Genomic DNA, 24,872 nt, shown 5'->3' on the forward strand with positions numbered 1-24,872 from the left:
TAGGATAGTAATTGTTTTGCAATGATTAAATTAAAACATTTTTATTCATTTAGCCACTGCATACTCATAATGAATTCTAAAATTTCCTTTATATATATGTATATATACAAGAGGGGAAACGTAGCAGCTGCATCAAAGAAAGTATATATACATAAATGGTGTAAACAAATGTCTCTCTTTGATGCAGCTGCTGCGTTTTCCCTCTTGTGCGTTTGTCACCTTGTCCCGAGGAAACACTGCGTGACATTTATGACGGACACAAACTGCAGCACTGCTACATGGCTGCTTGGAACAGAAGATGGCAGTATTACCTGTAAAACAACTGACAGTTATAGTGAGACTATATAACAAAGGGTTTGGGATATATTCAAGGATGGCCACAAAGAAAAAGCTCAGTTAATGGTGATATTTTGTTGTAGGCTTTGACTTGTGGATTTGTTTTACATATGCGTATAGAAATATCTGATGACATTATTTTGTTAAATGTTTAAACATTATTGACTCCAGACCGAATACAATTTATCTGTGAGTCTATTCCCCACAATCCAGAGGCATGAACTAATCAGTCCTGCTTCATCCTGACTCTCGGTGTGTTTTGGAATTGATTGTAAGGTCTTGCTGATTACTTCTAAGGCTTTTCTGTCACTTACATTTATGACCTCTCAGGATCATATGAACCAATGCAGACTTTAACATCCCCAGACACAAGTCTTTTATCTTTTCAGTGGCCCAGTTGAAAAATAAAAGGCTTCTCAGTGTTTGTTGTCAGGGCCCTGAGGCTCTGCAATGACTCAGAGAGGATCAGCATGGAATGAAGCTAATGTTGTCAATTTAAACACATTCTTTTTTTAATCATGTTGTTTGAGTTTTTACTGGATTTTAATCCATTTTATAATCTCACATAAATCTCATGTTGTGTATAGTATAATAAAGCAAAGCATGTTAATAATTAATCGTTGTGAAAGTGAAATTTGATTGTATTATATTATACTAATATAGTATATAGTAATGTTTTATTATAAGTTATTTAAAAAAATGAAATAGTTTCAGTTTAGATGCTTTGAGAATTCTCTGTTAACGGTTTTGTTTTGAGTTTGTCCCTGAACTGACTTCAAGGTCACGATTTTTCGGTCAAGATGACTTCACATTGTTTTATTTTGAAGAGGCATCAGAAAGCGGAAGTAGCATCACACACCCCCCTCCGAGGACGGTAATGGTCACAAATGCTCACAAAGTATTTTCTGTGTGTAGGCTATATATCTTATTCAATATGCAAATTTTCCTTTAAAGGCTCATTTATCCACCATATTTACCAGATTAATTATTTGAGCTAAAATGTCTAAATATATCATTTATTTTCTTTTTAGATTGAATTACTTAATGAATGTCGTTTAAAACCGCATTACACTGTTTCACTGTTGTATTGATTATTTATCTACATCTTCACAGTCAAATATAATGAGTTGAATATCAAACAGACCCTAATCTTCTTTAAAGGTACTTTGCAGCTTCACATGTCTGTGCAATAACGTTGTTCATGAATTTTCACTTGCTGAAGAACAAGCAGGAACATTGTGTGATCCTGCTGTCACACTGCTCCAGCTCATAAAACACAACACTGCCACCCAGTGGGCAAAGCCGGTAACTACACATATAATTGTGATGTCCAAACCCAGAGGCGTCACTTTGACACAACATAATCAGCAGGGTCAGATTGTCTGATAATAATCCGACTATAATTGTATTCCGCTTTGGAAAAAAAAGGCGTAACAAATTAAATAATCCGCATGTTCAAGCGTGAATCGTCTGAAATGAAAATACACAGCTACACAGTGTCGTTCAGAACAACCCTCATTTTGTCGTCACTGAATTTATTTATTAAAATTTTTCTTACTTCGGAAAATGTATCAGTAAAAATATTAATAGATAGCAAGGGTCCCGTAGTTTTATTTATGTGTTGATATATATTTATTTATCGGCACATTAAGTTATCTTTATCGTGTCGTCGACTGTTACTGCGCTTCTATCTTTTCGTTTTGCGCGCACATCAATTCAGGATTGAATACACTTGTGAAATACACAGTTTATTTATTTTTTGGCTATACATATTGCGGCCATTTCATATTTTTGCTCAAGCTCTGTGCATTTGAAAGGAAGCCGTGATTTTTTTTAAGTAGTGTTATTCTTTTACGGTCATAATTAAGAAAAATATAACAGTATTAGGCCTTTATTCGCGTCTCCCTCGGCTGCAATTGCAACATATTCGTAATCTTTTGTTCCCCCCAGTGCTCAGTGTTACAGGACCACATCAAAAACATGTTTTGTTTTTTTTGTTGTTTTTTTTTAAAGTCCATCCTATTAAGCAATTCAGTTTTTTGGCAATGAAAATGTGCGAGGAAGCTAATACTTATTTACTTTATTTTTTTATTTCATTACTTTAAATATTTAAAAACGAAGAGGAAATAGAAGAGTTTAAATTGCGTGTTTCTCATTATTCAAATCTGGCAATTTGTGGCGTGAGTTGTTTTTTTTTTGTTTTTTTTTTATATTTGGCCCTAGACTATTTAATGTTAAATTATCTTATGTCTGAAAAAGGCAATAATTGGGCGTTGTAAGTGTAAACAGGCCTGTGTTAGTGATCAACTCTCTGACGGCTTTCAGCGACGAGAAATACAGACTGCAATGCTTCGTTTTCGGGCATGAAATCCTTTTGTTTTACCTTTTAATTCACCGAATAATGAAATTTCCTGTGTGCGCTGTCTGGTCTCAGACAATGACTTTAACATTTAGAAGGACACTTGAGGCTCCCAGGGAGGAAGAAGTGTCCAATAAAACCATATAGCCCAGTCAGGATGACTGTCTGGGCTAAATTACTTTATGGTACCTTACTCTCTCGCTCTCTTTCTCTCTCTCCCTCGCTATGTGTGTGTATGTGCGTCTGTCTTGAGTTGGGGGAGAAAGTCACGTTTATTCTCCAAATGCATGCTGTTGGTTTATGACCCTGCAGGATGAGCACTGAGCGCATTATATGGCCGCAATAAATGAGCGAAGCTACGAGGCGCTGCACTGACTTTGACGAAAGCAGGAGTCAGAAATGTCTCTCTGTGGACTGAATCTCTGAGACTTTACACGGAAACAGTGAAACACCTTGACGTTGGAATAATCATAATGAAAAGCACAATAAAGAATCGGTGAACCATAATCCAGTAAAACAAAAACAAATATCACATACGGCTCTTGTTTCCTCCTGGCTCTTCCCATTACATGTAGAATCTAACACATTAAACACTGTGTGTTGTTATAGCACAATGCAGTTGTGTGCGTTTTTTAGTATTCAATATAGTATTAAGTATTTATTTTAATTATTTTTTTTAAATAATAATAATAATAATAATACTCAACTACTTTTTTATGAGCCCAGTGTAAAATAGGTTACATATCATTCTGTTTTACTTTCGTATTAATAATAGTGGTATAGTGCGGTAGTTTTATGATTATTATGTCTGTGTAATATCATATAAATCCGCACCGCTGCGGCCTCTGCAGCTATCCCGCTAATTCTAATAGAAATGTCATGTAAAAGCCTCCCCCCAAAAAACCATTACAACTAAAAACTATTCAGTTTCACAAAATCACATCAATTCACTGGAGAAAAAAAAAAACGCAACGGAAGACTCATAATTAACAATGGTGTTGTAATTCGTCTTTTATTTCATTAAAAAAAACCACCACGAGCAGCATATTTAGCCTACATGAGCAGATGAAGGCCATTTTCTTTTATCACATCTTGCCTCCAGGTAAATCACAGCACAGACTAACATAGCCTGTTGTGTTGTGTGTCTTTTTTTTTCTCACCCAACGACCATGTGTTGTTTGTGAGTCAAAGCTCATCCTCGTGAAAACAAACACAAAAAAACAAGAGAGGAAAAAAAAAACACTTAAATACCTTCACCGTCGTCTTCCTGTATCTGTAATGGTTTAAAGTGGTTGTTATGCTACTTTACATTCTAAGGTGACACTAGGTTGTGCACTGGTCACTGTATGGATGGTCATTTTTAAAACACCTTCTGCTGATTGCAGCTGTTTATTCATACAGGAAGTAAAAACAATTGAAACAACCACCAGACTGCTGCTGTCACACCATAGCTTAGCCATGACTGGTGTGTGTGTGTGTGTGTGTGTGTGTGTGTGTGTGTGTGTGTGTGTGTGTGTGTGTGTGTGTGTGTGTGTGTGTGTGTGTGTGTGTGTGTGTGTGTGTGTGTGTGTGTGTGTGTGTGTGTGTGTGTGGCATGACCATATCTGCATATTAGACCCACAGGAAAAACACATACACATAGCAACAACGGCAACAACAACAACAACAACATTAACAACATATATATACATATAAGGCTACATGCAAAAAAAAAAAGAAAACAGGAACAAGAAAGGAAGCGTTTGCTATTTCAAGAATAAAACAATTGGAGTCCATTTTAGATAGGGGAGACCAGTATTTGTTGTAACACGTGACTGTCAGTTTCGAAGCATATGGAGACAACACTGCTCACACACCTGACAGTTTGTGTATGTTCATCTATATTATGGGTGACATTTTTGCAACCCTGATATAAGTTTCAGTCCTGGACATTGAATTAACGCTATATCTTCCATGTGAAGATATAGCTAACTTAAAGCTGTGTAATAATCTGTAAGGTTATAGACAGATTTATCTGAGCAAATACACAAACTAAAGGAGGAAACATGAGTATATCTGTTTGAGGTCATGGACCAGATCATGACAACAGCAACTGAAAGTGCACTCGGATGAGGAAAAGAGGTCAACATGGCAGAGCGCTCAGAGTCCCTGTGTTGTTGTGTGCATGTCACTCACAGCCTGCAGAGAGAAAATGTCCATAATCAATACGTTGTGTGACGTCGCATGTTTCACTTCAAAGGGAAGCGCTCAGTGACTTCCATTGAAGCACTTCTGTTTGAAGTATTCGGTACCACAAACCTCTCGGATGCATCACATGTGGAAGACCATCACAAATGTGGAAGAATGCACATGGTTAATCACATGTGGAGCAGCATTCACTCGGACCGATTTCAAATGTAGGTATTTGTTCTTATCAGATTTTTTTTTATGTATCATGTGAATACAGCAATTTCACATGTGCTTTCTTTTATGGCGGGAGCAATGGCATTGTTGATCAGAGGCAATGAGACTGAACAGCAGCACAGCATGTGCTGCCACACTGAGTCTGCTTTGTGTCTCATGGTCCAGTAACAGTAAACCGTGCAAATCCTTTAAATTAAAGCCAATAAACCGATCAGTGAAGTACATCAAACGCTCATGTTCGTGTCTCCATCAGTTAAACTTCCCTCATCCCTTTCCCCCTCCAGTTTTATCTTCTGCTATTGTCTCTTTTGGGTCATTATTGTCATAAGGTGTCAGGTTTCTGTTTTCCACAAGTATTTTATTGTGAAATTTCATATAAATGGTCTGCCACTATATTTTTTTTTCCAAAATAAAAGACTGGAGTTCAGTCATTTATCTCTTTATAGTTGAACAGACTTGCCTGGCACACTGAAAGCAATTTTTATGAGGATGATAGTTTTAGCATTAAATCATAAAACACAATACGCATTTGGCAGACAGTACAGACAATTTATGTGAAAGCAAGTATGTGTCAAGTATTTCCAGTTAGGACATGTGAGATATACAACCTTATCGAAAACAGATGTGTCCTAAAATGAGTTAAGTCTTTGATATCAACTAGTATGTTTTCTTGTTTCAATTTATGGATCTCTCTGTAAAAGTGTAGCATTTTATTCTGAGCATTATTTACAACTATATCCCAGGTTACTGGACGATTGTGATTTTTCTAACATGCGACTAAAGGATTGATACAAGATGATGAGGTCAAAAGACATTGATCCATTCATTTTTTTTTTTTTTTTTGGAAGTGTTACAACACATCTCGGTCTTCCCTACAGAATTTCACCTCTGCAGTTTTTTCCAAGGCAGCCATGTTGGCCTCACTGATCATGCCAGTTGATGTTAAGAGATGTTAGGAATCTTGGAGCACAGCGTCTCTTTTATCAGCTCGAACCTCACCACCTCCTTGCCTATCCTGGGGTGAAGAAAGAACCCCAGCCTCCCTCTCAGTCCATCATTCATTCATACTCCTCCTCTCCCTGATCATCAGCTTCTTCATCTTCATCCGTCTGTTCTGGAACCAGATTTTGACCTGTCTCTCTGTTAGATTTAAGAGTCCTGCTACCTCCAGGCGCCGGTCCCTGGTCAGATACATGTTGTAGAGGAACTCCTTCTCCAGCTCCAGAGTCTGGTGTTTGGTGTATGGACACCTCTTCTTCCGGGTTGACTTGGCATGGATCCAGCTGGCTGATGGATTTTCTGCAGAAGAAGAAGAAGAAGAAGAGACAGGGTAGCATAGAAATTCTGCATTCCAGTAATGTCACAAAGAAATTCCAGAACATATTTTCAAGGACAAATGTATTATACTTCTGCTGTGTATAATATTATTTTAAAAACATAGCAAAAACAATCGATTCCAGCTCTACCCTTCCTTCATTTTCATAACCCTAAAATCTGATATTTGTGGGTGTTTTTTCAGCTGTGAACAGCAAACAAAAAGCTGCATGCAGACTACACACAGTCTACATCTCTGTCTGGGTTCAGTGCTGATGAACAGCCAGACGGAGCCTCATTTCTAGAATTATTAAACTGCAGTTGGGGAGGGATATTTAGACCTTTGAGTGATGTGAAATATTTTATTGGCCACTTAAAAAAAGTAAAGCATCCACCAAGCTGTGAAATTATAGCTAGAGCGACCGCCAGCAAGACAGCAACAAGTATTTGGTTTGGTAGAGACACACACTCACTGCTTTCAAACACTGAGGGTGGGGGTGTGAGGCCAGTCCCTGTTGACGTTTATTCATTGTTCATCTATTATGAAGTGGATTTCAGGTTGACCAAGATCTCCCATGCAACCGTTTCATAGACCTTTCAGTGAATACATCTCTAATTTAAATATATTATCAAAAAAGCATAAAAGTTTGTCTTTAACAATAAACCTTTACACAAAAATACACTGTAATGTGAAGAGGTAAATTGTCCAAAAAAAAATGAGTAATAAGTAATAAGATAGTAATACAATTGTGAAATTCCATTGTTAATGTTATTCCTATTGTTGTTGGCCCAGCTGCATCAAAATGTAGTAAATAATAACAAGAACGCCTACAATGATAATAATAATAATAATAACAACAATAATAATACTACTAATAATGATAATTAAAATAATAATAATAATAATTGCCAAACGTTTAAGAGATGCTGCACGTTAACATGCACATCGTATATTAATTATTGAGGATTTAAAATAGACCCGATAACAGGGTTTTTTGTATTCTTATTATTATTTTTCCAAATAACTTTGGAGTATTTATTGTTGAAATAAATAAATAAATAAATAAACTCATCCCAGTTTACTTCTTGCACAAGTTAAATCAACAGAGATGCAGTGCAAGTATCTACCTGCTTTTTCCCTTTAGTGACAAATTGCTTAATAACAGCAATAGCACCTTAATTATTTTAATGGACAATAAAGTTTTATATTTTACAGTTTACAAGACATTTATAGGCCTATAAAAGTCACACACACTTACTTAGGCCGCATTCTCCCTCTCGTTTACACACTGACACACACTCACAGAGACACACACACACACACTCACACACACACACACATACACACTCATAGAAACACACTCACAGAAACACACTCACACACCTGTGTAATGTCATTTTTTTGGGCGCGAATAAACATTCCTGAGTTTGGACGCTTCTTTCTGTCCTTACCCGGGTCAAACGGCTGCTGTGTCTTCCTCTCCTCGTCCTCTTTTTTGGGCTCGGTCTTCCTCCCCAGCTCTTCCACGGTGCCGAGCCGCTCGAGGACCACCTCAGCCGGGCTGGCGAAGCTGGGATCCCCGGGGCTGTCGTGTGGCGGCGGTGAGTTCTCGGGTTTGACCGCCTCGTACCTGGAACTCGGAGTGGAGAGGTCACCCTGAGTGGACAGACACCCGGGGAAAGTGGTCGGTGTTTGTGACAGAGCGGCGTCCGTGCTGGGAGTCACTCCCTCCCAGCAGCGGACGAACCTGCTCTCCGGAGCTGCCGAGGATGCGAGGTGTTCGGCGGCGTGGCTCTGCGTCTGTGCGCCGTAGTAGGGGTGGTGATGGCTGAGGAGGTGATGCGGATGAAAAAGACCGGGGATGGAGGCGCCAGGGGCGGACTGCAGCTGTGGGGAAGGAGATGAAGAGGAAGTCGATGTGTTTGTCCACGGGGAAAAGCCATTTAAACTGGTTTGTTTGTTGGAAAAATGTGAAAAATCCGGAATGTGTGAGCCGGGGGTCCCCTCCTCCTCCTCCTCCGTTCCCCGGGCTGACTTTGCGCAGCCAGCCGTCGAACCCTGCAAGCTTCCCGGGATGAAATGTGCACCGTACGGCTCCTCGGTCTGAAGCCCCATCATGGAATAATAATTCGTTAGCGACATGTTTATTTTATTATTTCAATAAAAAGACACTTAAGTGCGACTGTAAAACGTTAGATGGGCTGGTATAGTGGCTTACATCCTCCCCTAAAATGGTAGTAATTTTTTTCCTGCCCTTACCTTCTCCTCGGCTGCCCATTGGTTACACTGTGGACCACATGGTTAGACTGTATTTACCCAGTATGGGAAATAAATCAAATCATTCTTTTGTCTTCAGAAACGCGATAGAAGGCCCACAGGACTGTTGCCAGATGGAGCTGAATGTAGCAGATATGTACATATGTTTGAAAAACTGGGGGAGTCGAACCACAGTTTTATAAGCTAAAATAAAAAAGTGGCAAGGAGCCGTTTATGAGCTCGTTGGAGTAGAGTGAGAGAAATTTACCTTCTGCCAAACCACTGTCTCAGTAAAGGTCCACAAAATGAGTGGCTTCCACTACATTTGTAATTAGTGACTGAAATGTTCTTTTTCTGGCACGTCTTAGTACGCAATATTGTGTGATTCTCAATAGTGAGGAGAAAAATGGCTGACTTCAGTTTGCATCTGTCTGTCTATGATATCTCTTTGTTTCAGCCGCCTTGTCATTTATTTATTATTGTATTTATTTATTAGTCGTTGACCTATATCCTGCTGCTCAACTGAAAAAATCAAATCTATCTATCTATCTATCTATCTATCTATCTATCTATCTATCTATCTATCTATCTATCTATCTATCTATCTATCTATCTATCTATCTATCTATCTATCTATCTATCTATCTATCTATCTATCTATCTATCTATCTATCTATCTATCTGTCTATCTATCTATCAGTAGCTTCATTCAGTTTGAAAAATTGGAATTAAAAGAAATTGCTCTTTCAAAGCCTCTTCTTCAGTCTCTGTGTTGGTGAAAGTGATCCTTCAATGGTCGAGGACACAGACACACTTTCTTCCTTTGGGTTAAAAATCGTCTCAACCTTCTAACATAGACCTTGATCACTGCCTCTTTGCGCCATCTGCTGGTTGAATTAGTTCAAAATCCAGAGGGAATCCCACACAGCCCCAAAACTATTTTGCTTATTTGACCTCAGTATACTTCCATTTCATGCTACATTATACTCACCATGCACCTTTCAAAATGGTGGCATTGTATCTCTTTTTTCTTTTTTCTTTTGCTCCATTACATATAGTCAGAAGCTTTATACAGTGAAAGCCATTTCATGTAAAACGACTGCTTCTTTTCTGGCACACACACAATTTGTTGAGTCTTTCAGTTATAATTGAATCATTATCAGGGCTTTTTTTTTAAATGTTATTTTATTTTATTAAATCCTACATATGTTCACTGTAATTTCACATATTTTCTAAAATAGTCAAATTTAACAACGCAGAGTCCAAGTGGTATAACACCCTATAGTGTAGATATTAGCTGCTGATCCTAGCTGCACATTAAATTTGTGAGAATGTTAATTAGTTTTTCTTTAACAATCAATTATTTTGTTATTACTGAGACTGTTTTGGAAATAACGTGAAACTAAAATGAAAATGAAAAATTAAATAAGCCCGGATAGTGATTCAATTACGGCTGAAATACTCAACAATATTAAAATGTTCACCTATTTACCTAACAAATGCATACACTCCCCCATTCCACATGTTCAAAAAAACAATGTAAATAACACCATATATACTGTGTATATAGTATAAATTATTCTGCAGTTCACAAACTGACTTTAATTTGTCTCAGTATTTAAATATACCCAATTTCTAATGTAAGTGGCATACAAAAGGGTGAGTGTTCTTCAGCAGATGCTTGACTTATCTCTATAAATTGTAAGTAAAATATCCCATACAAACATTGTGGTTGTGTGTGTGTGTGTGTGTGTGTGTGTGTGTGTGTGTGTGTGTGTGTGTGTGTGTGTGTGTGTGTGTGTGTGTGTGTGTGTGTGCGTGCGTGCGCGTGCGTGCGCGTGCGTGCGCGTGCGTGCGTGCGTGCGTGTGTGTGTGTGTGTGTGTGTGTGTACTACCTAGTTCCTCTAAACTGTTCCATGCAACATCCATGTTGAATATTTTCCTTATGAGATAAAACAAATCTAATAACATCTCCTGCTTCAGCCCTTGTCCAAGTTGCCTTTTTATTTACCACATGATCAAGTTAGTATAACCACTGGCAACTAGTTTGGGTAATAAAATAAATAAACACATGAATCAACTGCCATGATTGAATCTAGCCAGACCTGAAGGGGTTCAGGCCAGCAGAGAGGCATAAGTCAGGGACTGAATGAAAGCTTCTGTGAGCTGCCTTTAGGTGGCAGTGTCATCATGGCTGCTCTTTGAGAGTCTGAAATGTTTGCAGTGTGAAAGTCATGCAGACTTGCCATATAAATTTATAGGACAGACTATAAGAGGAAATGGAAAGACTCCAGCAGCATTTGCCATGAGCAGAGGCCGACATGTTTTAGAGGCGAAACGCAATTAGCTTATGAATGCATACTCATGCATTGCTGCCACTATTACTTACTATTACATTACTGGTGTTCCTGCTGCATCTTTACTATTGTTTTTTTTTTACTGGTCACACTTCACTTTGCAGTATTTTGTATGTATCACCAGTGTGCAAACATTGTTAATGAAAAGATCTAGATCTAAGCTGCTGTGGGCACATTTGTGAGAATTTAATTTGTATTCAAAATTCTTTAACAATCAATTTTTTTCACTTCCTGCCACTGTATTGTCATTAATTATCTCTGCTTCCCTTGTGAGTGGCTCACAGGAGGAGTCATATTGGTGATATTAATCATATAATAAAGCATCTATTATGTAGAGCTCACTAATACTAAATGACAGGGTGTTTCATTTTATTCCACTGAAAAAAAAAAGGCAACGGTTAAGTTCATTCAAAACAAAGATAGAAAGTTTTATGTTATTTCAATGTAGGATAATAATACTGTATTTGAATATATTATAGTATTGCATGTGATGTTAATGCTACATCTACTATATGCTAATTGAGTCTGAAAACACTATCAGCACTGCAGTGTATAGTGCTGCAGCTGTCACTGTTTCTCCTCCCACTGAAAATGCTGCTGCTGATAATATAGTCCTACACCTTCTTACTCATGCGAAGCAATAACTGCATAAATGCCATTGCTACTTATTTTAATATGTGCAAGGCTACTGTATTGCACTTTCTTTATTACGTCTGTGTTACTGCAATACACATTTCTTTAAGAATTAAAGGTACGTTCGGAACAATACCACATGAAACAACATGCTCAGGGGACAAACAGGCTTGTAGTCTAGTTTATTGTGGGCCATTAGGGTGAATGCCTTTAGTTCCAACCAGAAACACAAGCTCTCCTTTCATCTCCCCGTCTTTCTTGACGTCACACGCACACAGACACACACACTCGTGCACTGTCCCACTCACACACACAGAGGACTTGGGTGAATGTGTGAGACAAAGAAAGAAAGAGGGAGCGAGGGACAGCAGACCGTCTGTATTGCCCCAATAAATGTCATTGAGGAAATGGTGGTTGTGACGGTGTGGTGTGTTGTGGTTACACTGCGGTTCAAGGTTCACCAGCAGCCTTGGACTCACTGTTTCTGCTGTCTGGGCCCATGTTGTTCAAAGTCTGGGTCGAGATCCCAGTGTGGAAAAGGAAAAAAAAGAGAGCGTGAGGGACCACAACACAGAGAACCCTTTCTCTGCTTTTTCCGTATATTTCTTGCCTCAAGTTTGACACTCACTATATTTTACTGTGGCAACGTTACATTTTGTAGCATTTTATAGCATAGTAACCAGAAGGCATAATAACCTGCTTTTTCATTTGTGCGGTTGTGTTTACGATTTTGGGCCACGGCTATCTAAAATGTAGGTCTATTTAAATGCGCTTCTGGGTGTACTGTTTTTTGGTTGCACATGGAAGTGATCACACATGACATTCATTTCATTTTATTGCTATATTAACATCACCCTGTATATGGCTTCAGATGGCACGGTACACTTTCATGAGCTGTACATGTGCATTTTTGTCTAGATATGTCCTTTTTTCACAAATTTGAAAACCATCTAAACTGATTTGTGCCTTTCTTGATGTGATGATATAATTAATTACAAAGATTTTACCCCTAATTTAGGATTACACATAAGCTTGTCAAACATTGTAATAGGTACATTTTTAAGTGATCGTGTTATGAAGTACAATAAATATTTGATGCATAGATAGATAGATAGATAGATAGATAGATAGATAGATAGATAGAAAGATAGATAGATAGATAGATAGATAGATAGATAGATAGATAGATAGATAGATAGATAGATAGATAGATAGATAGATAGATAGATAGATAGATAGATAGATAGATAGATAGATAGATAGATAGATAGATAGATAGATAGATGCAGCAGTGAAAAATAAACAAAATATCCACTGACATGTATATAAGGGGCGACTGTACATTTGCGTTTGATGTTTCCCTGTTTACATCCTCAAAGAATGTACACAATGATGGTCCCATCTCAGTATTTACAGAACATAACGGCCAAAGGCAGAGAGACTATTCATATCTTCACAGTGAGCCGCATGACTTGATGAGTTCAAGTAAGGCCAATTTTAAACACTTTCTTGATTAATTGTCAAGAGAGGTATGAGACTGGTCATTTAAAAGGTTGTTTAAAAGGTTTCTGATGCAGTAACAGGGTCTAAACCTGAGATTTTGAGTACTGGAGCAGTTTGTTTGTTTCCCCCTCATGTCTCTATCAGCCTGCATATGTGACTGGAATGAAGCGACGTTTGCAGGGTTGTCACTTTGGGAATGTGCTCATCCATCCGTCAGAAAAGGTGGTATTGTGTGTAGTACTGCAGTCTTTCTCGTTTCATTTTCTTCTCTTTCATTCTTCTGTTCTGGAACCAGATTTTCACCTGTCTTTAAAAGGGCACAGCACACAAAAGAAAGTGCTATTATTTGTGATCAGTTCATTTGACAACACGAGCCATGCAGGGACACAAAAACAGAAATGCAGAATTGATTTTGTGGATTGCGAAAAAATTTGTTGATGGGGAAAACAAAATTAAATTCATTTTCTAGCCAATGATGACTTTACGGTGATATGAATCAAACAAACACATAAAATCAGAAAAAGCCACATTATGGGCGACGGGGCCACAAAATGTTTAATGACTTTTGCATGAAAATGGCATGGTAATTTTATAGCGTTCACCTATTTGATTGATCGTCTAACTACAGCAGCTATAACTGATTATACCACTGAATTCATCTGAGTTTTGCCAAGATGAATATGTCTAAGCTTTGTAAACATTGTATTTTCTCCTTACAGATAAAAAAAAAAAGGAAAATATCTTCCTAAATTGTTTATAAAACCACACATGAAAGCTATGACTGCTGCATTTGGCACTGCTGCAGTGTATAAGAATTTAATGAGTGCTTCACTGCAGCCATAGGCTTAAAGGGCCTAAATAACACCTGGTGAACATGTATCACTAACATAACATAAACCCTGATAATATTACAACATGCACGCACCGATCTGTCAGGAACAGAAGGCGGGACAGCTGCATTCGTCTGTCTTTGTTGATGTAAATGTTGAAGAGAAACTCTCTCTCTAGCTCTCTGATCTGCTGCTTGGAGTAAGGACAACGTTTCTTCCTCTTTAGTGAAGACTCTGCTGAGTAAAAAAAAAGAAAACAAAGAAAAACAATGCAGTCATTATCTGAAATGGAAGAATATTACTATACTCACACTTATGTGATATAAAAAGGTCAAGTATATAATTAGCACATAACAAAATCTAGTCATTAGGAGAAAAGGTCAGATGAGGCCCATGTCTTCCAAACATCCAACAGCTTAGCAACAAATGTAAAACTGACCCACAAAAAAAACATAATAAAATGTTGAATTCAATTGAATTGATTGAAAGTTTTAATTAAAATGTGAATGTCAAGGTCTAAGTTGAAACAGTGAGTTCAAAAACCTACTGAGATCTCTATGTTATGTCATGTTATCATGCAGCAAACACAATGTTCTCACTCGCTCTGCTAATTGTAGCCTTTTTTTCCCCTCATACATTTCTTTTGATTTTCAAGCATTTCCTCAGTTACAGAGAAAAAAAAAACATGGCCCCACAGGCATGGTTGTGACTTCATACGTCATCAGCCATGCAAATAAAATTAGAACAAATAAACAAACAAGGAGAAAATGTTGAATTTTAAGTAACTTTATTGCTTAAATGGATTACAATATCATATACACATTTACCAGCAAAATGGCAGCTGTACAATTGTTCAATCGGTTTGCAGAATACATTATTAAACAACCAAAAGGAAATTATTCTATATAATTATTTTAAATCAAGTTTATTTTGAGCAAATGCATCAGCTCCTATGCGTTGATTGCATATTTATCATATTAGATTGAATAAAAGCATATTTTAAAGCAATTCAACACACACAGGTTTTAAGTGAAGAAGCAAAAGGGCCACTGGAAATATTTTGTTTTTTATTTGATGATGTAAACTCATTCTAATGGGTTTTATTTTTGAGAATGACCTTGATCTAATTGAGACCAACATGAAGACCAAATGGCTAAAGAATAGTGAGTCACTGGAAATAAATATAAATATGTTAAACCGTAGCCTGCAGTTTAGGCCTAAATCTCAGGGTTTAGGACTTCTTTAATGATACAAAAAAAAAGGAATGTAATATTTTTGTTGCAGTTATTTATCATAGATCACTTGTGCAAATGTTATCCTATTTTTCCTAATTTGTATTTTCTTATTAAAACAATGACTTCCACTTACTCTGTGTTCCGCTGGATGATGACGGCGCCTCATCCTCCTCCTCCTCCTCCTCCTCCTCGTCCTCCTTCCCCGCCAGCGGTGACTCCGACACCGGCCTCACCTCGCCGCTTTCCCCGCTGCTGGATTTCAAACATTCGGTCCTATTGTTCGCCTCTTTTTCACGTTGGTCCCCTGCTGCGTTTGTCGTTTTCGGACTCCTTGGCTCGTCCGTGTCGTCGGTAAACGTGTCGAAAACCGGCAGCAGGATTGTGCCGCCTCGGCCTGCCGCCGGGAAGAAGAGATGTGACTCCGGGTTGTAGGTCGCGTATCTGCAGTGGAAGCTGCGCGGGTTACCTCCGGCAAACGCTTGTGCGTGAAAACGGGGGGCAGTGGCGCCGTAGACCGCCCCGCCACTCAAAAAGCAGTCCTTACTGCCTGTGAATATGGCTTCTGATGGAGATGGAATTCCCTGATACTCGTGATAAACAGCTTCTGCAGACAGGTTGAAGCAGGGCGGCGGTGGAGAGGTGATGGGCCGGTTGGACTGGTAGAAAGTCCACTTGGCCGCAGCAGCAGCAGCAGGAGGAAAAGGAGGAGGAGGAGGAGGATACTGCTGCTGCTGCTGCTGCTGCTGCAGAGGCTCATGATAACAGCAGCCCCGGTACTCCGATAGTCTCCTCACTGATGCGTTATTGTGCTCCAACAAAGCGCTGCCACACTCCGGTAAAAATGGTGACGCGACGGAGCCAAAGTCAGACTTTGACGGGAAAGTGCAGCTCGGTAAATACATAACACAGTTTAAAAATTTAACAAGCTGTTATTTGGTCGGTGTCCAAACGATGTCTAACCCTGGTGTATCTATTTCCACACGAGGGGCAGCGAACCCCACACAGTCATAAAATCAACCTATAAACTTCATGTAAACTTAGCTCTGCACTGAAGCCCCGGAAGTTTAAGATGTATGTGCGATATAAATAAAAAATTACAAAAACTCCTAGCACCTCGTTTCTTCATTGGCCCCCACGACCACAGTGGAAGCTGCTCTCAGTTTCCTTTAAGTGAGGAAAACATTGTCTTTGACCTTGTGCCTGCTCAAACTGAGTCTACTGAGAACAATTAACTCGACGTAAAGGCTGTGCTGCATGTTTTTGTAGTCAGGCCATGTCAAATATAAGCCGTGCCAAGCTACACACACACACACACACACATGCACACACACCTCCTATAAATATACACCACATGCATGCAGACACAAGCCTATAAGACAAGCACACACACACACACACACACACATAGATACACATACAAGCACTCTCTCTTACACACACACATGCAAAACCATCTGAAAGTATTGTGTTTTCTATGAATATACAATACATAGAACATTTTTAAAAAAATACAAATACATTAGCTGGAGATGAAATGAACAACTAAAGCTTGCAGGGGAAATGTAGGAATCAGTCATCTTCAGATGTTTATGTACATGTGCTAAAGAAACACATCCCTTTGGCATGTTGATTGATGAACTACATGTGTGTATACATGCCATAAGATTTAATGGATACGCTTAGAAAAGCTTAGCCCAGTGTTCCAAAGCTAATTTCCAAGAGCCTAAAAGGAAAGCGGACACAAACAAGTCATACTAAAAGCTGGAAAGCCCATTAGAGTGTTGGTGATGGAGGCCTGTAAGCTTTAACGTCCTTGGCTGACCAGAAAAGCATTGTTAAGGTTTTTTTTTTTCTTCTAGGAAGACGCATCTTTGTCTCTATATGGCCAAGACCATTTAAAGGAGAACATCTCAACAACTGAGCTTAAATGTGCTGCACTGTCTCAGATTTGCTTCTTCTTTTATTAAAAAATGACCATCCTCTAACTGTGCTACACACAAGCCAAAGTGTTTAAACCATTATAAGTCGTCTTCAGATCAGTCTCATAAACAATAAATATAGAAAGATTGTCCATGCAGTGTTTAAAATGTAATTATTTAATCCTGTCTTGTAAGTATAGTAGTAGCAACAGTAGCACAGCCAACACTTGTAATAAACAAGTAGCTGACCAGTAGAAACAGAATTAGTCAAGCCAGTCTTTCTCAGATTACATCGCTGACATTTTCTTATGAAGTGCATTATTTAAGAGCTCTGTAAAAGGAAAGGAAAAAAAAAAACACGTGCTGAAGGGGATTTTTTTCTTCAGTTATTTATTGCCCAATGCATATAAGTGTGAAATCAAAAGATACTTCCCATGTCATGCATTCACTCATCATGATGGCGTTTCGCAGAAATGCATGTGTTACCCTGCTGGAAAGGTCAGTGACTCTTTAATGCCTTGAGTTTTTTTTTTTTTGTCTTTTGATGTACTTGCTGTATATATTAGTCTGACGCACCCTTTAATCAGCTGCTGATATCATTAGTGTTGTGTGAACTGAGGTGGCTGCAGAACCAGAACGGAATGACTCATGGAGGTTGTTCAAGGCCTTTGAGGATGTGCGTGCCTGGTCTCCCATAATTGTTTGCTATTTACGTTTGCAGGAAGAAATGTTTGAAGTTTTGGCAAATGGTTATATCCACATATGTAGTGATGTCATGCAGCAGACCACAGTTAGGAACCAGGTTGACACAAGCATTGCAGGTTCATCCTCCTTTTCATGCTACAACACAGCCTGTTTTAACTGCTTGTAATGTGATGATTACATCTCTTTGTTTCTTTTTAAACCTGTGACACATTGTGTTTTTATTTGAAGAGAATCTTGATTCCTATACGCCAGCTGCTTTCAGTACTTTTCAATACTTACCCATATTAGTTATGAGGAAAATGCCATCATCACTATCACTGTCATTTCCTGTATGCCAGAAATGCCACAAGCCTTAGAAACACTATCACCATATATACTTATAGGTAATCTAATAGAAAGACTGACGTTGTTATTCAAAACTATCCACCAGCCAAGTTCCTGTCTGAGCAAAGCTGCCTCATCATGTAGACATCAATCATAAACAAAACATTAATTATAAACTGCAGCACGGTGTGTACTATGTAAACATATAAAAGACATTCATAAGGATAAGTTTGCTCCAGAAACGAAAGTTCACACATTCAGTATGTGGTTTGCAAAAACATAAGGTTTGGTTGTTCTTGGTGGGGGATTTTTCTTTCTTTTTTTGTATTAGTAATTTGTAATTTTGCATCACTGCCGTTATCTTCAATCTCTTCTGCTTCTTTTCTTCTCCTTACAAAATTTCAATTTTCCCTACCGTTCAACAATCGCAATATGTGTCCTACAGCAACTGGGTTGTGCGCGCACACACACAGACACACACACACACACACATACACACATACACACAAAGGTTTGTGCAGCAATTTTCTGAGGACACTGAATTCATTGACTTCCATTAATTTGCACAGCCAATATACAAAGCCTTATCCCTAACCTTAACCATAACCGCTTAAAGCCAAACACAACATGACCAATCCAAATTCCTCACAAATGAGGTCCTGCTTCACGAGGATCATGTTTTGGTCTCCATGAGGAATACTATCCTGATAATGTTGGTGTTTACGACACACAAAGAAATTTATGTGCAACTATTCTTCTTAGGTCACTGACTTCCATTCATTTAAACAAAGCATTATCTGCAACCTTAACCTAACCACAATTCAAACCTTAGCCCTGAACATGCAGTTCCTCAGAAATGGTCTCCCTCATTAGACCCAGGTTCTGGTTCCTGAGGACAACTTGTCCTGACAAAGTCAGAGTTTATGCCAGAAACACACACTCTCGCGCACACACACACACACACATAAGTATGACGACAATGTATTTGATACTTAGAGTCGCAATTTATAGACAAATGTCAGGCTGCTGCCAAAAGGAGGAAACAGGGAAAACCCACCCTTTTCCTGCATAGAGCTTTAGGCTCAACCATCACAGCAAAGTCCATAAATATCATCAATAATCATCTGTACTTCACAAGCCATAATTATTCATGCCAGAGGAAATTATACCTGCTAACTGAGGTTATAGTTTCCTTTTTAACATGCTGCAGGAATGCACGATAAAAAAGACTGCTAATGATACCTGACTGCAAAAATAATATATTTAATGACAATTTTAATAATTATTGACTTCAAAATGAAGCTATATCCCAATGAAAGTACTGCCATTTTGTTTTCAGCTATTTTCTTTCTTAACATCAAAGCTCCTGCCACAGCATTGCTGGATATCCCCTACCCTTACAGGGAAACCAATAATACCTTTTACTTTCCCTCATGTCACTACAGGAACTCTGTGATGTAGTAGCACATAATATATACAGTACACAAGTGCCCATCCTCCCTCTTACGCTGCATGCATTCATTCCCCTGAAATGTCCCGCACTGGATCTGGCTGACGTGCACAATTTTCAGCCTGTTTCCAAGTTGTTATTTATTTCAAACATATAACATAGAGAGTGTGGTTGTACTTAGAGCAAAGCTAAGGAACAGAGCAATTCTGAGTAGTTTTTTTATTAGATACACAGTGTCTCCATCATGTGACAAATGACTTCACTGGCTGCATACTCTGGACTCTGCTGTGTCTTCAGTGATGCATGCACATAAAGGAGACTTTGACATTATGAAGAACACAATTCTTAGTGAGAGACTAATGAAATGAACCAAAGGAGGGGCGTAACAGTGGTTCTCCTCTTACCTGGAAGTTTGTTTTTTTAAATGTTTAAGAGCTAGCATTGGATATACTCTGTAGCCATGTTTATTCTCACTGCACATGCTGCTACTTGCATGTATAACAACTCACACTCATTTAACACCACTAACTGAACAATATGCATCCCTGTTTATCCCTGATCTATATGATCCGAAACATCACAAACTAAAAATGTATGCCTTTGTCTAATTCAGCAGCAATGTCAAGTCCATGGCAAAGAACCTGGTAGTAACCTTTGATAGATCTTTTGAACCACAGATCAGAAATATCAAGGTTGTTTTTGTCTAGGAAAACATTGCAGAGATTAAAAAAAAAACAAAAAAACAGCCCAGTTTTTATGACACATAAAAAGACATAAACATTTTATGTCATCACACCTGGACAACTCTCTATTTACCTGCCTAAAGTCCCACTGACTCACATATATTTGCAGCATATATCCAGAACTTACAGCCAGACAGTTAACTGTAGTGGGTCCTGTCATATCCCGCTCTAGTTTTAGCATCACTGCACAATGGCTGCCCATTAAGTTTAGAATACATTTTAAAGTTTTATTAATCACCAATAAAGTCATCCATGGCCAGGCCCCTGGGTATATGAAAGAGCATTTAACCCCACATCACAGCCAGGCCTCTACACGGGCTGATCAAAAACATCTAGCTGTCCCATTTAAAAAGTGAAATCCTATAGGGTGTCTGTGCATTTTCAGTTATGGCCCCTCATCTAAAGAAACTGCCTCTCTCAGTGTGAGATCGGCCAGCTATACTGCAGCGTCTAACAACCTCCTTAAAAGTTTCATTTGCACGACGCCCTTCACTTTATTGTTTCCCTTCCCGTTTTACTGCGCCGTTCAGTTATGTTGTCGAGTTTTCTGTAATTCCATTGTTTTTACAAATCCCAGCTGTGCCTCTATAATATGACCATTACTGTGCTTTCATGTATTTTCATCATAATAATAATAATAATACTTACATTTTTCAACAGCTATTGTGGATTTATAAATTGTAGTTTATTCACATTATATGATAACATCTTCTTTTCCTTGTTCTCATTGTTACAATTCCATTTGCTAATGTGAGAATATATTTTTAGTTGCATTTATTACTATTATTATTATTATTATTATTATAGGATTATCTCATCTCGTCTCCTTTTTGTTGTAGAATACCAAACCGTCCCCCCTCAGTTTTCAACATATTTCACAAAAAAATGTATTTTACATGTGTTGGGAAAAAAATATCCTTTTGATGTGCTGTTATATGCCTGCACACCTCTGTCACGCATTGCAGCATACATGGTAGTTTTCCATGACTGTATTGTTATATATACATTATGTGACCAATGTATCTGCCAACTTATAGGCCTCTGTAACAGGAGTCATTCTGTTACAGTAGTTAAAGCACAGATGTCAATAGTAAAAGTGTGGCTGAATTCCATTTAGCTGCTTTAACTTCAGCATCTTGTCATTGGTCATTTGGCCTCACTGTCAGTCACACACTGTCATACTTGAATACTTAGAAAGCATTGCTGAGTCTCTTCAGCTGAACAGTATGCTGGCCTGTGTATACGGATGTGCCATATTGCAATAGAAAAGTCCACAGTGTCTGGTGTGCTGTGACGCTTCACACCTCCATGTCTGAGAAGGTGGTGGCAGTGATGGCTGATGTGGCCTTTTTTTTTTTTTTTTTTTTTAAATGGTCTCCACACCTTTTAGGTGAGGACAGGACTGGACACTGTCTCTCACAACACAGCTGTTCAAGAATGCTTCCCTTACCACATAATATGTGGTATATAATACACATATATAAGACAATGCAGAAACATGTCATTGTTTGATCAAAATTGGCTGAACTGGTTTTGGTTTTAGTTACATCTCATAAATGCGGGTAATGTGAGAGCAATGTAAAGCAACCAAATCACTGTTAGCACCATATGGATTATATAGGCCTAAAATGTGCATTAAAGCTGCATTTAGTACATCGCTATAGGCAGACTAAGTCTTAAGAAGCAGCGGAAACTCAACACAGGTCGGCACAAGCGGATTTATCCCATTTATTATATAATAAATAATTCTGTCTAATGTCTAATTAAAGGACTGCTCAGCGCGAGGACGGATGTATGAAATATGCACTGTCCTAATGGAAAGGTCACCTACTTCACTTAGACTGAAACAAGTCTCCCGCCTGGTTTTGATCTTGATATCCTGAACATGTTGTGCTCTTAATTGGGACCTAAAGCTGTAATGTTAAACATCCCACAACACACGTGATGGTCTCCAGTAAACCTGCTCTACCGCACATGCGTATTTTCGTGAGTGCTGCGGCCTACATCTAAAAGAATGCTTCTAAACTAAAATTAAAAACAGTCTGCAGTTTAAAAGAAAAGACTTTTCCTTTTCTCTTTTTTTTTCTTTTAATTATCAAATATTATTATATTATACTTAAGTCACGCGGGGACAGCCTGCAGTTAATATCGCTTAATGATCGAAATCTAAAGGGAATGTTTTTAAGCAGATTTTTTTTTATGATTGATCTCCTTGTTCATTTAGCCTGAATCTGAAATAATCAACACGACAATAATTATTAGTATATTATTACTATTATTATTTGCAGTGGACGTAATGTTAGTGGTGCAGTATAGCGGGGTGGAAGGCCTACACTTTATTCAGGGGCATCTCCAAAGTCTAAACACTATTTTAGGCCAATCCTGCAAAGAACCGTTTTATTGTTTGATTATAAAACCATTATTAATTTAGCACAAATTGGTCCCATTTCACTGCATTCGTTCACTGACGATAGTTTTAATTTTGTACACAGGTCGACAAAGCAGACAACTGCAGGTTCTAAATTAAAAGTTAAGTTTAACGGTTATTTTAGGGCTCGTTCCTCCAGCTGTAAAATTCATTTATTTAATTGACCGAATAAACGAACCAATTTTAACAAAACATGACGTCAATGTGTTTAGCTGCGTTCCCCACAAGGACAAAAAGTAACAATTCAATTAAAAACAAAAAGCTTTTGGGATCTTAAGATGATTGAAACAAGGCAGAGCAAAGGAAGATAAGAACTGGAAAATGTGAATAATGCGTGCGGAAGTGTATACAGTACATTAATAATAAGCAGAGGAACGGAGGTTTACCTTGTGAGATGAATGAAAGGCCGAGCAGCAACATGTCCAGCATGGCTGCGAGTCCACATGGACATCCGTCCTAAAGCAGGTGTCTCTGTCAAGTCCAATAAATGTGTGTGTGTCTACCCATGTGTCGTCTATGTGAGGTCCAGCCAACAAATGGTGGCTTGAAGGCCGTTCACTCTCACCGCAAACACCAATGTGGTTTCACTGGGCACAGATATATTTAGTAACTGTTCCTTATATGCACCACAACATCACCTCAGTTGTATTCATATAAATGAGATGTTATAGTAAGCGCGCGCATGAAACCCAACCAAGAAATCGAGATTGTATTAAGATTTAGTGTATCTGTGGGTTTATCGCAACAACGAGACTGTTATTGGGACTTTTGCGCAGCTTTACTGTTGGATTTAATTCCTATCATCCCTATCATCCATTTACCCCACATTTCCCCACACTGAGAAATAAACCCTGCAGTAAATACAGTCATATGTCTCATTTTAGATCTGATCAGCGCAGTGTGGGGCTCATGAAAGCTGTGTATCAGCAAACTAATGTGAGTTTAATGAGTCTAATGAATGAGACTCGTCGTTTTTATACAAGAACATGCGATCATCTCATAGCATATAGTCTTATCGCGTTTAAGTTCAAAAGCAATACATTATTGCACGCATTCATGCAGGTGATCATCTCTATTTGTCAATATTTTTTCTTATTTTCTTTTGTTATAGATAGACTGATGTGTGATAGCAACACACACACACACACACACGCACGCACGCATGTAAACGCAAGCCTAAGACACAAACAGATACACGCACACACACTTAGACACGTGTTCACACGTGTGTGTGTGTGTGTGTGTGTGTGTGTGTGTGTGTGTGTGTGTGTGTGTGTGTGTGTGTGTGTGTGTGTGTGTGCGTGTGTGTGTACTTTGCTTCTTGAGGAACAGTATATGAGGAAAAATCCCTGCTGTTCATTCAGAGAGTGATTAATTTATTACGGGTTAATGAATCGGAAATAACATCAGCATCTGGATTATACTCACCAGCTATAATATATACATCAACAACAGATCGTGTCTGCAGAGTGTGTGATTGTGTCAGAGAGAGAGAGAGAGAGAGACAGACACACACAGAGAGAGAGAGAGAGTTTTATTAGGCTCATAACTCTTCAAACTCTAGAGGAAGCTGTGCGCATTAAAGCTGAAGGCCAGCTCTCTGCACACTGCAGCCTAATCTGAAACAGCTCAAATGGGAGTTGAGAATATGCTGTTGAATATTCCTGAGATGCCACAACATTACAACATTTTCTATGATGTGATAACACTGGAACCACTCATTTGAGGTTTTGAGGAGCTGCAGGGGCACCGCGTTGCTTAGGTGCATGTGTGACATTCTAATTTGCTGGTAAAAAATTATTCACTTCAGTCCAATGAAAGTAAAAATAACTCAAATTGTAAATTTGCTCTAAAGGGCTGAAGTTATACATGTATAGACGAGAACATGTCCATTATTGCCTGAGAACGCACATCCTGGAAAGCAAATACTGTTTTAAGTGATAACACTGATTGAGATTAGTCTAATGGTTCTATAAAAGACTCGAAAACGCCTGATCAGAAATATATATATATATATATATATATATATATATATATATATATATATATATATATATATATATATATATATATATA

General features: G+C 38.4%; 2 protein-coding genes across 2 annotated transcripts; both read right to left on the minus strand.

Moving 5' to 3' along the window:
- Positions 1 to 6,152: 6,152 nt before the first annotated feature.
- On the minus strand, positions 6,153 to 8,555 carry LOC310934478 (homeobox protein Hox-D9b-like; the record flags this gene model as incomplete). The annotated part of the gene is made up of 2 exons (XM_083898210.1): positions 6,153 to 6,397; positions 7,865 to 8,555. 2 exons carry the CDS (start codon positions 8,553 to 8,555, stop codon positions 6,153 to 6,155), a joined length of 936 nt encoding a protein of 311 aa, XP_083754336.1.
- A 4,820-nt stretch (positions 8,556 to 13,375) lies between these two features.
- LOC310934301 (homeobox protein Hox-D11b-like) lies at positions 13,376 to 16,129 on the minus strand (the record flags this gene model as incomplete). Its single annotated transcript, XM_083897995.1, has 4 exons — positions 13,376 to 13,465; positions 14,084 to 14,229; positions 15,361 to 15,883; positions 15,935 to 16,129. 4 exons carry the CDS (start codon positions 16,127 to 16,129, stop codon positions 13,376 to 13,378), a joined length of 954 nt encoding a protein of 317 aa, XP_083754121.1.
- Positions 16,130 to 24,872: the final 8,743 nt, after the last annotated feature.

The sequence above is a fragment of the Microchirus variegatus genome, assembly GCF_963457635.1.
Source record: "Microchirus variegatus genome assembly, chromosome: 11".
NCBI classification, from domain to species: Eukaryota; Metazoa; Chordata; class Actinopteri; order Pleuronectiformes; family Soleidae; genus Microchirus; species Microchirus variegatus.